The 18324-nt window shown below is 47.0% G+C and overlaps 1 protein-coding gene across 1 annotated transcript in view; it reads right to left on the bottom strand.

Annotated features, from left to right (window-relative positions):
* Nucleotides 1-6791: 6791 nt before the first annotated feature.
* ABTB3 (ankyrin repeat and BTB domain containing 3) overlaps nucleotides 6792-18324 on the bottom strand; it is a 319847-nt gene continuing 308314 nt past the window's right edge. The window contains exons 15-17 of the mRNA XM_052640471.1: nucleotides 15477-15545; nucleotides 13105-13218; nucleotides 6792-7001 (exon numbers count right to left, since the gene is read on the bottom strand). Coding sequence (XP_052496431.1) covers nucleotides 6792-7001; nucleotides 13105-13218; nucleotides 15477-15545 — 393 coding nt within the window. The remainder of the gene's footprint in view (nucleotides 7002-13104; nucleotides 13219-15476; nucleotides 15546-18324) is intronic.

The raw sequence follows: 18324 nt of genomic DNA, 5'->3' as shown, positions 1-18324 counted from the left end.
GAGATGAATCTCCATACTCTACACCTTTGCTACTCAAAGTGTGGTCCCTGGGCCAGCAGCATCGGCATCACCTGGATGCTTGTTCAAGATGCTGAATCTCAAGCTCAACCTAGCCCCACTAAATCAGAACCTGCGTTTCAGCGAGATCCCTCGTGATGTATATACAAAGTGAATGTGAGAAACCTTTTCCAATACCGTCAGTGAGATGTTTGGGAAAAGTCAGTCAATCTTAGAAGGACCTTCCTGCAGAGCTGAAAGACCCAAGTGAGCCTAGGTGAGAGCAGTGGCTCTCAGTGATTCCACACTGAACTGTAGGACTAACACCATGGGACAGTCTCCCCTCAGTGCTGCGGGGTGGGGCAGTCGTGTCCAGCTCTCAGGAGACACCATTGTCTGGGAGCTCTGACCAGAGAGGCAGCTGCCAGAGCCAAGCTGTCTCCCTGCCGTACTTCCTGACATGCTTGTGCTTTTGGTAAAAAGGAGATGGGACACTGGGGAATCCTACTGAGTAACACAAAAGGAACAAACCCCTGACACACGCAAGATTCATTCTTGGATGGATCTCGAGGGCATTGTGCTGAGTGAAGAAAGCCACTTACTGTATGGTTCCACTTATATAACATTCTCAAGATGACAACACCACCGAGGAAAACAGATCAGTGGTTGCCAGGGGTCAGGGATGTTGTGTGTGGAGGAAGGGGGTAGGAGTGATAGTAAAGGGGCGGCACGAGGAGGAATCTCTGTGCGGATGGAGTAATGATTGTGGTGGTGGTTAAACACATGTGACCCATCATAACATGGCTTAGGGCCATCAACATTGTGCCCATGGCCGTTTCCAGGTCTGATACTATACTGGAGGTCCTGGAGATGTTCCCGTTGGGAGAAACTGGGCAAAGAGCCCACAGAACCTCTCTGGACTATCCTTGCAGCTTCCTGTGAATCTATATTGAAAAACAAAAAGGAAAGAAAGCAAAAGGAGATGGCAGTCATGAGACCATGGTCTGTGAGGCGCGTCCTTATAGTAACGTATGCTGGGGGCCTTGTTTGTGCTTGTGTTCAGTTGCTAAGTTGTGTCTGACTCTTTGAGACCTCGTGGACTGTAGTCCGCCAGGCTCCCTGTCCATGGGATTCTCCAGGCAACCATACTGGAGTGGGTTGCCATTTCCTTCTCCAGGGGGTCTTGCCAACCCACCGATCGAACTTGGGTCTCCTGCTTGGCAGGTGGATTCTTTACCACTGAGTCACCTGAGAATCCTGGGAGCCTTGTTGCAAGGCCCTTCTTTACTTTCCTGCCTGTTTTAATTGAAGACATCATCATCATACTCTGAGGTCCCTTTTCCTAAGTCCTCCTGCATGCAGTCCAGAATGTTCTATCACACTTAAACAGCATCACCACCATTCTCAGATATCTATCTATATAATATGTAAATGTAGTAAGAGGAGTGTGTGTAACATGTCCCAGCAGAACATCAGCTCAGAAAGACTCTCATTTTGAGTTGAGGAAACAGGTCCAGAATGGAGAAGAGGCCCTGCCAAGCTCACCCAAGCAGCTGACGGCAGCAATGGGCCCAGAGGTGAGATCTGGTGGCCAGCCTGGAGCCCCTGTGTCATACCACCTGCCTCCTGTCTTTGCAGCTGAGTACCAGAGATTTGCAATGGCATTAAAATTCAGAATTCATCCAAAGGTTAACTCCGAAAAGCAACATCCAAAGAACGTATCAGCGACATCAGGGCCTCTCTTTTAATTGCCTATTCACGCAGGCAGATAGTCTTTTCATATTCAGAGCTAAACTTAGAGACGTGTCCTTTTGCAGGGCTCTGTTATCTGACTGCCTCATCAGGAATGGGAACTAATGTGCAATGTGATTGCTGAGTTTGAGTTCTATTTTTTTTTTTTTTCCTATGAAGCAGGAAGTTTAAAATGTGCTGGGTTATTTTTAAAGAGGTTGAAAAAATAGGCATCCTACCAGCTTCTGTAACAGCCCTGTCGAAAGGCACGTGCTGCTTTATTCAAGGCACTGGCCAGCTGGGAGGAACAGGAGTGGCCTGAAGTCTCACTGGGGAGGTTTCCTGGTGGACGGATTGGGGATGAGTGTCCCTACACTCAAGTGGCAGCAAAGGACATGGGCTTAGTTGCTGACTTGATGTGGACAGAGATCTTGGGGGTTTTTTTGGGGTGGGGTGGGGCAGGCAGTGATATCTAGCAGTTTGTTTCCTTTAGGAATTTCATGCTCGTGATCAGTCATGTCAGATACTTTGGGACAGCATGGACTGTAGCCCGCCAGGCTCCTCTGTCCTTGGGATTTCCTAGGCAAGAATACTGGAGCGGGTTGCCATTTCCTGCTCCAGAGGATCTTCCCGACACAGGGACCGAACCCACGTGCCCTGTGACTCCTGCACTGTCAGGTGGACTCTTTACCACTGTGCTGCCTGGGAATGGCAACCCACTGCAGTATTCTTGCCTGGAGAATCTCATGGACAGAGGAGCTTGGTGGGCTACAGTCCACGGGGTCGCAACTGAGCACGAGCATGAAATTCCTAAAGGAAACAAACTGCTAGATATCACCACCAAAAAAAAGAAAAACAAAACCCAGGTCCATAGGGTCGCAAAGACTTGGACACGACCGAGGCAACCTAGTGTGCAGGCATGAAAGAAAATCTAGCTGAACCTGGTTTCATTAAGGTAAACATTTCTTGCTCCCCGACACTGCATAGCGTACTGTCCTAGGAACAAGACTTGCAACACGATTGTTTTGGTGCAGTTTCCTCACACCCCCTGGAAAAGCAGCAAAACCCTAGAGAATCATAAACCACCATGGGGGAACCCTGCAGCAGAAAGTTCCAGGAAATAAATGGCAAACAGGTCAATCTTCCTTGAGTGAGTTATCAGTTTCCTCTTCTCTCTGCTCAGTCTCAGAAGTTCAGAACACTTTTTCTCTGCTACCGCAAGTGGAGGCCCTGTCAAAACACCTTCTCTAATATCCTCCCAACAACCCTGTTAACTAGCTATTTTTTTTAAAGGCAGTTTAAAAAAGAGGAAAATGAGAACTGGTGCAGTAACTTGTCCACCAGTTCAAAGTGAATCAGGGGCTGAATCAGCTGAGACAGTGAAGGTTTCAGACCTGCATTGGAGCCTGGCGCTGTGGAGAAGATGGGAAATTCCTCCCTGACTTGAGCCCTGAGGCCAACAAGCCCAGGAAACGCTCCCCCTGTTGGGGAGGGTGTCCACCTGGGGCTGGTGGGAAAAGCAGTCAGGAGTGGGAGGATGTGAATACATCTCTGACCACTCAGCTCGGACTGAGGCTGGTGTATGTAAGGCGAGGGGCGGGGGGAGGTGAGTTGGGACCCCAGGATGATTGAAACAGATTTTTTTTTCTCAAAGACTTACCTAGGATCCTTACCCTATATCCATGCCCAGAGCACACAGCCTGAGGTTAGTAAGCGCTGTGTGTTAACAGCCTACATGAGACAACCCTGAGTGAAGCATCACCCAGCTGGAGTTAAATACTTTTTGCCTGAGGCTTCCCAGGAAATCTCAGGGGTGGAGAGGCTCACAGATCTCCTCCAATCCTTACCTGTGGCCTGACCACACTTTCTTCCAGCTTCTACCTTCTTGTGTTGGGAGCTCACACCTTCATCTTGGTGCGATTTGGGTGAAGAATCCTTCAGGGAGAATGGGTGGCACTCAAACCTGGTGTATATAAGAACCATTGCAAGCTGAGAGGGAGTGGTCAGCAGAAGCCAAGTAGAGCTGTTTGTATTGATACTCATGGCTGCAGGCACAGGAGTCATCTGATTTCTCACTGCAAACAGAAGGGGTGCACAGAGCTGTGTGGCCGGTGGGGAGGCTCCCCCGCCCCCCGACCCCCACCCCCAGATACTAAGGGGCCCCTGTACAGTGGCCAAGAACTGAGTGGCAAAGCCCCCTGTCGGACAAGTGGAAGGAAAATGCTGTGGACACTTTAGCTTCGAAAAGGAACACATTAAATGCCTTCTTCACGCTGATGCTACACAGAGGGTGATGCACAGTTAAAAATAAACTGACTTTCTGTTCTCCTGGCCTGACTCAGAGTTCTGGTCCCTGGCACTCAGTTACTTGGGTTGCTTCCTAAAGAAGAAATCGACTTTGAGTGCTAAGCAGGGGTGACCAGCCCTTGCCAGAGGGCTTGTGACGTCTGCTGTGTACTGGGTCTCAATGTCCCAGGGCTCCAGGGGACTGCCTGGGCCTCTCCCTGGCTCCCCAGAGGTCTCAGTGGGTACAGCAGGGGTCCTCATCTCCATCAGACCTGGGCTGGGTCAGGAGCCAGAAGGGATCAGCTGGAGACTTGGTTTGACCTCGCAAGGGTGAACTTTGACCCTCACCCCAATCCCAGAATGCTACCTCCATCCACAAACATCATTTCATGCTGGCCCTTGGGGGTGGGGCATGCCAAGATGAGATAACCTGTTTTTCTCCACTTCCCATTCCTCCCCTCCCAAATCTTCATCAAGGCACACAAGTGACACTCAGAACTCCACTCTCTGTGGACATGTTCACTGCAGGAGGCAAAAGTACTTCCAAGTGGCACCTATATTCCTCTGCCTAATGGGAAGGAAGGGTAGCACCCAGAGGTGTCTGCAGTCCCAGGGGACTAGAGCTTGGTTAGCTAAGTTCTAGTTGGCAGAGTGGAAGGTGTTCAGCGACACGAGCACCTATCTTGTATCTAGCATCTTCATTTCCCTTGATTTTTTTTCTACGGGGTCATCTTTTCCGATTTCTTAACTGAGTGGCTTTCTCAGGCTACAGCTGGGTACGAGTTCACAGGTACCATAAACACAATGCGTGGCTTGGGAAAATCATTTCTTTTAATGACAGAGAAAGCACACCAAACTATAACAGAAGCCCATCAGGAGTTGCCGCTATACATAATCAATGCCCAAAGGCCCTGAGCTAGCATCAGACATTCACAGGGAAGTCAGTCGCGGCTAAGGAAACATCCACGCAGCATCTCTGAGGACAGGAGGAGGTGAGAGACAGCGAAGACTCGGGACATGCTGTGTATCTGTAACTTGGATTCCTCTGTAGACAGTTTGTTTTTTCCCCCTTCCTCATTGGATGGTAGGACCTGGGGAGGTTTGCAAATGACCAAGTGGAAGAGAAGCCTTGTATCAGCATCAGAGAAGAGCCAACACTGTAGACGGACGTGGCCTGCATACGCCATGGGTGATACCCAAGAAACAGGACTTGACCTTGGTCCTCTGAACAACGGCTCAGGGGGCTAGTACAACATTTGAACAGCAGCTCCTTTAGACTCTGGGGTCTGTGCACAAGTTCCCAAAGGCATGCTAGGAAATATGTTTATCAACAAAACTTTGCCATCTCAAAGGGTAAGAGTCATTCTCCTAGTTTTTAACCGCATGTTATCTAGGTTTCAAATGAAAGGACAAGAAAGAAAAGGAAGCAACTCAGAGATTGTTTGCAATATTGTGGCACTTCACTAATCTCTTCTGCTTATAATATATGGCAGAGCAAACGGAACCCTGTTGATATAAACTTTCATTATAGATAACCCTATACTGTACACTCTCGGAATACAGAGAGAATCCATCCTATCATACATATTTCATCTTTAAAAATAATCTAACATAGTCATATTCTCTGGCTAGTAACAAACTATTAACATCTTCTGAGAATACAGAGAGAACTCTGGGATTAATAGTAAATTCTCCAACGTGCCCCGCCCCCCCATCCCATATGCAGCGTCATCTATGAACACATTTCTGCAACAGCATCTCAGGGACATTCATAACTATGGAAGGAAATGGATATGTTAGTTTCACCAAATGGATTTTTAGCAAGGAGTGATGGGACATTTTTACTTGGCAAAAATGAAGCACAAACATAACAGTTTACAGGTTCGGGCCATGCAAATGCATGTGTGATTTTTTTAATGTGGGGGGATTTTATTCTCACCCCGAAACCACAATCAGCATGCAGGATTTTTTTTTTCAACTATTGAGTTAGAGATAATTACTGGCAGTGCACCTCTTTTGTGTAACCATGATCACTAAGGCAAGGTTATTATTTCACCTTGTGTAGAATATCAGTAATACCTTGTCAGATGCGTGTTTATACAGTACAGACCTGCTATTTACTGTTTTTTTCCTTCAAAAAAAGAAAAGAAATCTCAAAACACAGATCCCTAAACACAATTCAGTTGAAAATGAACTGTTAAGCTTTTAGAAATATATTTTAAACTACAAGGCTGCCCTGTTTTGGGGTTTTTTTATATGAACATTTTAAAAAGTTCCCACCCCTAAAAATTTGTCTTCATTATTGGTACCAGTCTCACCAGTTTGCTATCATGTTGACTCTTATGGAACTGCAGCTACTAAGGTCCTTAATGTGTAATAAATATAATGCTATTCAGGGTCAGTACGGTGAAGTTCTCCAACTGTCAGCCTGGAACCTGAATGACCTTTAGTCCTCAGTCCACCCACTGGACAGAGGCCCTTGGCAAGGGATGTTCAACTGCCGCAGGGGGCTTTCAGATGAGGCCAGCGTGGCTGCCCCCTGGCCTTCTACCATTGGATGCAGGTGCACTCTCATCTGTAGACCAGTGACATGTCCTTTGTTTCTCAACAGGAGCTCGTGGGAGCTGCATTTGCTTTGTCAAGAGCAGCTGAGGCAGTAGAGGCAGCTCCTTGGCTCAGCCGAAAACAGACGCCAGGTGAGATCTGTGGGTTCGTGGGAAGCCAACGCAGCAGCAGAACTGGCTAGTCCCCGGGGAACGCTCCCTGGACCGGACGTCTCATACAACAGAGCCTTTGGAAGACGACAAGTGGATTGACTGAATCCTGATGGCCAACGTCCTCTGTAAGTCCTGCAGCACATCCTGGCCCGTGCCCTCGCCGTTTTTGTCATACAGGAGCTGCTTGAAGGCTTCATTTTCGATAAGGACCATCATGTTTTTGAGAAAGTAGCCTTCGCAATATGCTGAGAGCTCTGTGACTCCAAGAAACTGTGCAGAGTGGAGAGGAAGCACGAGATGGTTATGTTTCTGAAAGCACCTGTTTTCATCTATATTCTGGTGAATGCCTATTAAGGTAGCTTGACTGCGACAGTGGTCCTGATTCTGCGTCCTTTGCTGTATTCACCCCCAGCAGACGTGACCTTGTAACTCCCTCCCATCGGAGGGCTGAGTTCATTTCTCCACGCCTTGGCCTTATGCCTTGCTCTGGCTAAGAGGATGTAGCTGTGTGAGAGGTGCCAGTTTGGAGCTGGCTTGAAGTGGCTGTGTGTGCTTCTGCAAGCCCTCTTCCTGCCTGCAGACACAGTTCTAATCTCTTTACCTGATGCATGCATGCTAAGTTGCTTCAGTTGTGTCTGATTCTTTGTGACCCTATGGGCCGTAGCCCTCCAGGCTCCCTGTCCATGGGATTCTCCAGGCAAGAATACTGGAGTGGGTTGCCATGCCCTCCTCCAGGGGATCTTTCTGACCCAGGGATCGAACTCGCATCTCCTATATCTCCTGTATTGGCAGGCAGGTTCTTTACCACTAGCGCCACCTGGGAAGCCCCCATAGAAGCTGCTAAATATCTCACCATGCAGAGGACAGACCCCTCGGCAGACAATTATGTAGCTCACGTTATCAACAGTGCTAATGCTGAGAAACTGATGGAGAGACATAGTTCCTGACCGACTAAACCAATACAGCAGGGCTGATATCAACCTGCCTCACGTTACAGCCCCAAGCAGAAGACGTAGCAGACAGTAGACACTGAATGGATTTGCTGAACGTGTGAATGAGCAGTTCACTCTCAGAGTTACAATCCCAGCAGCAAACATGTATTGACAGCATCATGCTAGACACTTTATGTGCATCATCTCATTTAATCCTCAAATTTCCTCGAGGCAGGTCCTATTACCACCTCTGATTTATAGGTGAGGAAACTGAGACAAGAGAGTAGCTGACAAAAATTCACACAACATGTCAAAGGCAGAACCAGGAGGTGAACCCTGTAACTCAAATCCTGAAGGCTGTGTGTTTAACCATTAGGATGCACTGCCTCTAGCCTGATACAATTACATCTCGGAAACATGCTTGCTGGAGGAATTCATGTTTGAGATGAAGAAACAAATGTGGGTATGAGGGCTGGCTGTCTGTCTTCAGGCCTTTTCTTTGGTTTTCAAAGCTTGCAAGTCTCTCTCTTGCAATGCGCTGCATGCTCAGAAGTTAGTTAAGTGCTCCCTGAGATGACACCCTGGTGCTTTATTTAGATGCGGAATTATCTAAATTATCTGAATGTGGAATTCATTGTTCTGAACTCCCTAACATTCTGTCCATTAAGCCACAGATGCATTTCCAGCTGCTCGCTGTGGATGGTGGAATGATAATGAGGCAGTGCCCACAGGGCAATGGAGGAAAGAGTGGGAGACTTGGATTCAAATCAGGGCTCCCCCATTCTTCTGAATTTGTGACCAAGGCTGCTTTATTTGGCCTTTGGCTTTAGGTTCCTCGTTTTCAAACTGGAAATTATGTCCTCGCATCATGGACCTGTTGGGGGTACTGAGTGGAACATAACTGATGGTGGGACTCTCTCATTTGTGGCACTTAGGGAAGGCAGGATAGGAAGGGAGCTGAGGGAGGGGGCTCTGGAATTTATTCCAGACTGTGCCATTCCAGCCATCTGCTGCTGGGCGAGTTATTGAACCTCTGTGTCTCAGTATTCCTATCTCTAAAATGGGGGCAAATAATAATACCCACCTAATAAGCTGTTGCTGGCCTTAGGTGAGGTAATACATGGCACATTCGGAACAGTGGCTGTTTGGAGTCAGCATCAGCACTTGCTCAATATTAGCTGTCATGCTAAATGTACACTATTTGTAATTATTACTCTCATCTCACTCATTTATATCCAGGGACCCACATGGACAAAGTAGGTGGCTAGGTTAGGATAAGGGGAATTGGCTGTATCTATGGAACCTAGTTCAGCTAACTGGCCCATAGTAGGACCAAGCCTGTAACCTTGAACTCACTGACCCCATGCGATAATTCAGTGAGCCAATGACCTGTCTTCATAAAAATCATATGCAAATTTGGGCAGGTCAAATAACTACTCTGGGCCTCAGCTTCCCAAGCCACAAAATGAGGGGGCTTGGACTAGTGAGTACCATGCTCTGAGTATTTAGGACGTGGACATACCAGCTTATTCTAAAAGGCTTAGGGAACTTATTGAGGTTTATCAAGTGAGTAGGTTTGTTATTACCCAAATGTTACACAGATGCATAGTATCCTGGAGCTGGAAGAGTCCTTAGGAATGTTTTAATTCTTTCAAGATGAATCCAGTTTTTTGAATTACAGAGAAAAGGCCTTATTGTACATGTGGGGAAACTGAGGCTCAGAGTTGCCTATCTCTGATTCTGGGGACACAGAGAACCCCCTTCTCTTACTACTCCTAGCCACTTGCTTTGTATAGGAGCATTTCTTATTGTAAGCTAATGTAATTAGAGAATGATAAGTACTTAAATTTATACATGGTGATATTTACTGAATGATGACTATACATCATATGCTTGCCTACTTTTACATATCTAATTACAGACAGAACTGGGACTGGAACGCTCACCATCTAGACCAACAGTTGACAAACTACAGGCCTGGGTGTCAAATGTGGCCCACTACCTGGTTTTATAAATAAAGTTTTATTAGGACACAGCCACACACATTCATTTGTATATTGTCTCTGGCTGCCTTTGCACCTTAAATGCAGAGCTGAGGAGGATCAAAGTGACCACATGGCCTCTGTGAATATATTTACCTGGATTGTCACAGAAGAATTTTGCTGACTCCTGTCCTAGACAAAAATTTTTTCAAGTGCAGAGACCATGTCTTACCAGATATGTATTACCCATCTGAATACACACATTCAAATATGTATACAATTTCTGGTAAATAGCGGGCACACAATAAATACTAGGGAACGAATCCCATGTTCTTCTCATCACAGTGCCCCATTGAGTTTACTGCCTTAGCTTAGATTCAATTGGATGAACAGGATTGTTCTTTTTCTCAAGCTGAAAGACACGCTGAAAGAGCCATCAGAGGCTCCAGAGCCTCTTCTTCATGACTGAACAGTTTGGGACAGCTTTGCTAGGAAAACAAAGATGATGGAGCCATGCATTTATGGGCTGGACTTCTCTTCTGGATAAAACTCCACAGATGTTGCCAATGGTTACGTGCAGAATAGAAGTAATGCTGCCAAGAACTTGCTGATATTTGAAACATGATTGTTAGTACCTAAATGCCTGCATTTCTGAGGGTCCCAAACCACATGTTCGTTTCTTTCTTTTCTGGCTCTTTTACTAAACCAGCCTCAGTCTGCAGCACAACCTGCCAGTAACAGAATCCACATAGCAGGTGATTGTTAATGCTGCAGGGTCCACAGCACAGGGGAAGCAGCACATAGAAGGGACAGAGGGTGGGGGCTGGCACTGCCCTGGCCTCCATGAAAGTATCATGAAGGGCAGGTGTTGACCTTGGAAATGTCCCAGGATGAGGCTGAGAGGGCCAAGCTCTGGCTGCAGAGGTACGTACACGAAAGAGGCAGTTCTTTGCCACAGGTGCTGTAAGCCTGTAGCACAAACACATTCCCAGTCCAGGCTCACATTGTGTTTGCTGCGTTATTAAATAGCAAGGGAGCTATAGAAGCTGCCTGCCAAGGAGGCTGAAGTGATTAAAATGGGGCTGTGGCGTGCAAGCCTTGCTGCATTCCCAAGGAGACAGGCCACGGCAAAGCCACTGTGGATGAGGGGTTCACAGGACAATTTGGGCGTCCATGGCCAGGGGACGGGGCAGAGGAAGGTGAAACTAATCAGGCCCTCTTCCTGGGTAGAGAGTTTTCTCTGGACGCTTTTTCTGCAAAGTAACCAGTTTAAGATAAAAAATAAATTTTGTTGTGTCCCAAGAAACCAGGTTTTGTTAAAAGCCTCATTTAACCAAAACACCCACTGTGAGTGGGGAGCAAGTAGCCTCCCTGTATCTTTTGATTTACTAATGACCAATCAGAAAATCTTCTGAGTATCAAGAATTATCACAAATATTTCAAACATGTATTAGGCCAGATTGTAAACACAAGGAAGAACCCGTGCTCTGAAGTGAGGTTTACCCTTCTAGGCATATACACCCAAAGAACTGAAAGCAGAGACTGTAATGGATATTTGCACACCCCTGTTCACAGCAGCATAATTCACAGTAGCCAAGAGGTGGAAGCAACCCAAGTGTACACGGATGAATGGAGGATATATGGTACATACATACAAAGGAATATATTCAGCCTGAACCTTAAAGACATTGTGCTAAATGAAAGAAGCCAGCCACAAAAATAAGCCAAACAAATACTGTATGATTCCACTTATATGAGGTACCTAGAGCAGTAGAATTCATAGAGACAGAGGGTGGGATGATGGTTGCCAGGGGCCATGGAGGAGCGGGGAATGGGGAGCTTGCATTTAATGGGTATAGAGTTTCAGTTTAGGGAGATGAAAAGTCCTGGAGATGGATAGTGATGATGGTTGTACAACAATGTGAATGTACTTAAGGCCACTGAGGTAGACACTTAGAAATGGTAAGTTTCATGGTAAACGGTAACTTTCACATTGTATATATTTTACCACAGTGGAAAAAAAATCTCAGGCCCAGTCGTGTGACCTTAAGCAAGTTACTTCACCTCTCTGAGCCTCTGCTTCCTTATTATAACATGGACTAATGAAAGGATAGTGGTGAGGATTAAAAACAGTAATGCAACAAGGCTTTAAGCACAGGGGCCTGCACATGAAAAGGGCTTAGAGAATGCTGTCTTAAGACAGAAAATAATATCTCAGCCACGACTTCTTTTTTTTTTTAAACAAGCAGAATAATTGTTATTCACATCAGTGGTTCCTCTACAGACTGTGGATGTGGGAGGCATATGTGCTGAGCTCCAGTTCTATCAAAGAGGAATGCTTTGTTTTAAATGAACTCCTAATCTTAATTCATCTCACTGTTTCTTTCTAGAAGATGCTAATCCCCCTGTCCTGAGCACATGAACCAAAATGAAGTGGTACCTGGCCACATGGTTTTAACCTCCACTTGTGAAATGAATTGGATGAAACTGATGGTTCACTGATTTTACTCCAAAAACTGGCATGAGGACTGGTCTTAGGGCTGAAATCTCAACTGTTGCCTTAGGAGCCTGTTAAAAATATAGATTCCTGGACTCCCCAGCAGAGATCTGGGGTGAAAGTCCAAACAGAGATTCTAAATGTCTCCCTAGGTGTTGGGTCCACCTGACTAGGAGGACTCTTTGGACTTCTTTAGCACTCACAACCTGTTCTCAACCTTGGCACATCTGAGAGTCACCCAGGAAGTTATGAAAAAAGTGTCTTTTCCCCAGGTTCCACCCCCAGAGACTGATGAATTGGTCAGTGAGAGGTCCCAGGCATGGGGATTTTAAGTGAGTGCCCAGGTGATTCTTCCATGCAGCCAGTGTTGGGAACCTCAGTTCCAGAATAATGCTTCTCCTCCATGAACAACCCCAGAATCACCTGGAGGGCTTGCGAAGCTGCACACGACCAGGCCTCACCCCCCTGGTCTGACTCAGTGGGTCTGAGTGGGGCCTCTAATGTGCATTTCTGACAAGCTCCCGGACAACGCTGGTGCTGCCGGATTGGAGACCACTTGGAGAAGCACTGTTCCAGAATCTTGCTGCTTAAGTGTGTGGCCTGTGGCCTAGACCAGGTGCAGAGGCTTCACCTGAGAGCTTGTTAGAAATGCAAAACCAGGGCCCAGCCTGGGCCTGCTGAAGCAGAGCCTGCAATGTGATTCATGTACGTGTTGGAGTTTGAGGATGACTATGCTTTTAAAACTTCTGGCTTTCTGCTTCCATTGTATTCTGGAGGGTCAGAAGAAGGGAAAGACATCTCTCCTAGAGCAGAAAGAAGACCTGAGGAAGAACAAGCTCAGCTCGGCCTGAATGCACAGACCCAGCATCCACCCTCTGCCCAGACTCAGAGCATCTGCAGAGAAAGCCTCTCCCACAAAAGTTCATGGGGCATGCTTGGACAGCGAGAATGGGATTGATTACCTTGGCATGGTTGTAAATATCCACACAGTTGTCGGTATTGATGCTTTTTGCACAGATAATCTCACAGTGTCGCTGCAAAGCCTCCAGCTGGAAAAATTTTGCAGCAGACAGGAGCTAAAAAGCATAAAAAGAGCCTGTTAGAGGTTAGGAGATGGAAGGAAAGCAAAGACCGTGGTGAGAAAACCCTTCATCTCCTACAGTGGAACCCAAGGTGCAGGCACTGAGAATAAAGCGTCGCTGCGTCCCTTTAAGGCACAAAGGTTACACAGCTGGCCTAGGACCCGGCGACAGAACTCTACCGTGGGGGCAGATGGCAGAGGGGAGGCGTGGGGTCGAAGTGAATCAGATTTGCATCGACTGCAGCAGGAAGTCAATCAAAGATGCTTAAAATTGTTACGTCCAGAAATAAGGGTCAATGTTTTTATTTGTGTGTTTTGTGACCCCATGGACTGTAGCCCACCAGGCTCCTCTGTCCATGAAATTTTCTAGGCAAGAATCCTGGAGCCAGTTCCCATTTCCTCTTCTAGAGGATCCTCCTGACCCAGGGATTCAATCTGTGTTTCTTGTACCTCCTGCATCGGCAGGCAGATTCTGCACCCCTGAGCCACCTGGGAAGCCTGAATGCTCTTAGTTAGCAGGATGGATATCGAGGTGACTCACTTCCTCCGTTCATTCAGGTCTCAACACAGATATCACCTCAGGTCTCCTCGCTCCATCACTGTCTGTCTCCCTTAACCTGTCTTAGTCTTCTTCACAGCCCTTCTCAGACCAGACATGATGTCATGCCCATCACCTTCCCCACAGACCTGGAGGGCAGGGATCTCTGCCCCTCTGCATCACAGTTGTATCCCAGCCCTGAGCATGGTGCCTGGCCTTGGAAGATGCTAAACAGAAGAAGGGGAAGAAAAGGACTGAAGCAAGAGTTCAAAGGGATGGCCTTTGGGGAAAAGGCTGAGGGATGGAAGGTAGATGGCTGGATGACGGGCTTTTTAAGTATTATAAAGCTCGTATTATTTACACGAGTGAAATGTATGTTCATTATTTTAACTTGAAAATAGCTTTTTAAAAGGTTTATAAAAGAGTCTGAGTCCTCAGAGTGCAGTCTAAGTTCTGAGGCTGTGATTTGTCAGAGTGGTCCAGAGAGACAGAGAGGAACTTCAGGGGGCGGGGGAGTGACCACGGAAGGCTTCTCAGAATAAGGACAAAGGGATAAAGGGCTCCACAGTGAACACACAGCCCCTGTGACACGCGCCAGGCACTGCGGTAAGCATCTTACAAACAGAAACTCTTAAGATCTTCAAAACCCAGTGGGGTAGATATTGTCATCCCCGTTCTGTAAGTATGAAAGCTGAGGATGACAGAGCTTAAATTACTCATCCAAGATCACAGAAGGGGCAGAGCCTGGATTTGAAGCCAGTCTGGCCCAGAGTCCATGTGTGAACCACCATGAGGGGTCACTTCTTGAACTACTCCTCATGTTTTAACATCTCTCATCAGGCCCCCCAGACTTCCGGTACCTGAATGGGGTTCCGGATCTTTCTCTCAGGGCTAGCAGAGTGATTTTTGCTTCCAGTTTAAAGCTACCCTGGTGGCTCAGCTGGTAAAGAATCCGCCTGCAATGCAGGAGACCTGGGTTCAATCCCTGGGTTGGGAAGATCCCTTGGAGAAAGGAATGGCTACCCACTCCAGTATTCTGGCCTGGACAATTCCATGGACTGTATAGTTCATGGGGTCGCAAAGAGTTGGACATGACTGAGCGACTTTCACTCACTTAAAGCTACCACCTTTGACACAAGAGTCCCACTCCTAGGAAGGAGCAGGGGAAATCTTGGCTTTGGACAGATGGGAGCAGAAACAGGGCCCGATGGGCAAGGAGGAGGAGAACACAGAGTTATGAGAGGTGGACAGGAGATGGGGAGAGCCAGGGAGCTGCTGGGTGAAGCTGGGAGAGCTTGTAATTGCCTCTTAGCTTCTGCCTCAATGGACACGCTGAGATTTGAGGAAAGCTTTCAGATGAAATGCTTTTCCTACAAATGACAAGGGAGAAATCGTCAAGGATAGTTTCTGATGATGCTATTTGAGCCCCAGCTGTGCCTGGAACTAGAGGTAGCCTCAGACTCTTCGGTAAATTTCCTGTCCTCCACCCCCAGGGCCAGATAAAATTAGGCTTCACTCAGCTGCTATTGAAAGAGATCGGACTAGCGCACCCAGCACCCCAGCCTTCAGGGAGGGGCTCTAGGGAGAAGTCCTTGAGAGATCTAAGGGAGGCAGGCAGGACCTCCAAGCCTGCATGCAAGTGAAAACCAGACACAGGCTGCCCCTAGACACCACCCATGTAAGCCACCCACTCAGGACCATGGCAGGCTCCTCACCTCCATTATCTCGTTGTTTTTAATGAGAAGTGACTCTGGGCCACCGTAGTAGAGATACTGCATAACCAGCTGGAAGACAGAACACAGTGAGCAAAGAGCCCCTGGCACACAGACACGGTCATCTTACAGCCACCCAGTCGAAGCCTCAGAGTGGCTCGGAGTCCCTGCGTGACATCCCTTCACAGGGGTGGCCATTCCCCCTGGATTGCTGCCTTTCAGGAAGAAGTTCCATTCACAGGTTTTATAGGCTGGATATGTTTTTACACCATGCTGTAATCTGTTGCCCTGTGGTTCACCCCCAGGGCCAAATTAAACAATTCTAAGCTCTGCTCCCCAGGAGGGTTTTCCCCCACCTATGGGTGACAATCATGGGTTGTCTTTTCACCTCCAGCCCCATTGAGCTGCCCAGAACTGCAGCACACGTGGCATGACTTAAAGACCCTGAATCAGCCGCAGTTCTCCTGGGAACATGACCCAGTTTGACCGGAAACCTCTGGTTTCAGCTTCAGAGGGTGACTCTGGGCTACCACAAGACCACCTTCTCTTTATTATAGCTTGACAAGAGCCAAGATGAAGTCATTAAGGGTCCAGGGTCTCAGTGTTTTATTGATGGTGCGAACTGTCCAAGCCAGGCTTCATACACATGACTGGATGGTGTGTAAAGTCCCAGAGCTTTGGAAGATGGTGTCTCTTAGGTAGAACGAAGCCCAAGGCTGGGATGGTATTGGCTGTCACCACCTCCCGTGAAGCTGAGTGTTAAAGCTTTAGGTGGGATGTATCCTCCCCAGTTGGCCATAGTCTCTACCATTCTCTAATGTTTTCTGCCTGCCTAGGTGACACATTGACTTTAGCTGCCTGACCCTAAGCAGCTGTGTTGGGAAACCCTGTAGACTGTTTACATCCCTCCTCTGGACGTCTGTACAGTGAGGTGACTGGACTGGGTTGCCCTCTGTGGTCCCTTCCGGCTCTGACGGTCAGTGACCAATTCAGGACAGTGGTTAAGAGCAAGGTCCTGGAGTTGAACTGCTTCAGTTTCTGACTTGGCTCTGCCACTTAAAAGCTATGAGACTGGAATTAAGTTAGGCTCTCTATGCCTCAGTTTCATCATCTGTAAAGTGGGGATAATGTTACCCACCTCATGGGGTTGTGATGAAAATTAAATGAGTTAATACATGTAACAGGCCCAACAGGGACCTGGCAGATGCGTGGCAAGAACTCAGTAAGTGCTGGCTTTCTAATTTTCTCTGAGGGTGAAAAATCTTTTTCTAGTATGAATGACCTTCCATTTTCTTTCTCAGGTCATTCAACATCATTTGTGACTGATCTCAATCTACTTTTTGCAAGTGGGTTTAAAGTAATCACTTTTAATGTAACTCAACGACAAGAAACAAACAACCCAACCAAAAACCGGGCAGACGACCTAAATAAACAATTCTTCAAAGAAAACATACACGTGGTCAATAGGCATATGAAAAGATGCTCAGCATGGCCAATTATTAGATAAATGCAAATCAAAGCTTTAACAAAGTTGTACCTCACACAGGCCACAATGGCCATTATTAAAAAATCTACAAATAATAAATGCTGGAAAGGGTGTGGAGAAAAGGGAATGCTACCACTGTGATGGTAGAAATGTAAATGGGTGCAGTCGCTGAGGAAAAGAGTATGGAGGCTCCTTAAAAAAAATCTAAAAATAGTCTTGTTATGTGATCCAGCAATGCCAAATCCTGGGCATGTATCCAGACGAAACTATAATTTGAAATGATACACGTACCCCAGTGCTCACAGCAGCAATATTTACAATGGCTAAGACATGAAAACAACCTAAATGTCCACTGACAGATGAATGGATAAAGAAGATGTGTGTGTATCTATATCTATCTATGAATACATATATATATATATACACACACAATGGAATATTAGTCATAAAAAAAGACCGAAATGAAGCCATTTCAGCAACAGGGATGGACCTAGAGATCATCATTCTAAGTGAAGTAAATCAGAAAGAAAAAGACTATATCATACCCCCGATATGTGGAATCTAAAAATGCTTTGATTTGAAGTACAGAGTTCGGACTTTTCTGGTGGTACAGTGGTTAAAAACCCGCCTGCCAATGCAGGGGACATGGGTTTGATCCCTGGTCCAGGAAGATTCCACATGTCCTGGAGCAACTGAGCCTGTGAGCCACAACTGTGAGCCCACGGGATGCAACTCCTGAAGTCCATATGCCTGGAGCCTGCGCCCTGCAGCGAGAGGAGCCAGCATGACGAGGAGCCGGCGGACCGCAACTGGACAGCAGCCCCTGCTCGCCTAACCAGGCAGAGCCTGTGCACACCAGTGAAGACCCAGTACAACAAAAACCAAAGCTCCCAGGTCAGTGGCTTTTAGTGTGTTCATAATGTACCGCCATCACCACAATCTAATTTTATTTTGCTTTATTTTGGCCGCATCACTTGGCATGCAGAATCTTAGTTCCCATACCAGGGATCCAATCTGTGCCCCCTGCAGTGGTGGTGTGGTCTTAACCACTGGACTGCCAGGGAAGTGCCACCACAATCTAATTTTAGAACATTTTCACCCCCTCCCCCAGAGAAACCTCGCGCCTGTTAGCAGTCTCTCCCATTTCCTCCTTGGGTCAGTCATGACATCTACTATGATTTGCCTGTTCTGGACATTTCATATACATGAAATTGTACAACATGTGCTCTTTTGCATCTGGTTTTGTTCACTTGGTGTGGTATTTTCAAGGTCCCACGTATCACACTCCTTCACTTCTTTTTTACTGCTCAACAACATCCCTTTGTATGGATGCACTACAGTTTGTGTATCCATCCATCAGTTGAT

Source organism: Budorcas taxicolor, chromosome 5 (assembly GCF_023091745.1).
Source record: "Budorcas taxicolor isolate Tak-1 chromosome 5, Takin1.1, whole genome shotgun sequence".
Lineage (NCBI taxonomy): Eukaryota > Metazoa > Chordata > Mammalia > Artiodactyla > Bovidae > Budorcas > Budorcas taxicolor.
Note: the sequence above shows the minus strand (reverse complement) of the source record. Positions and strands in the feature narration are given on the sequence as shown.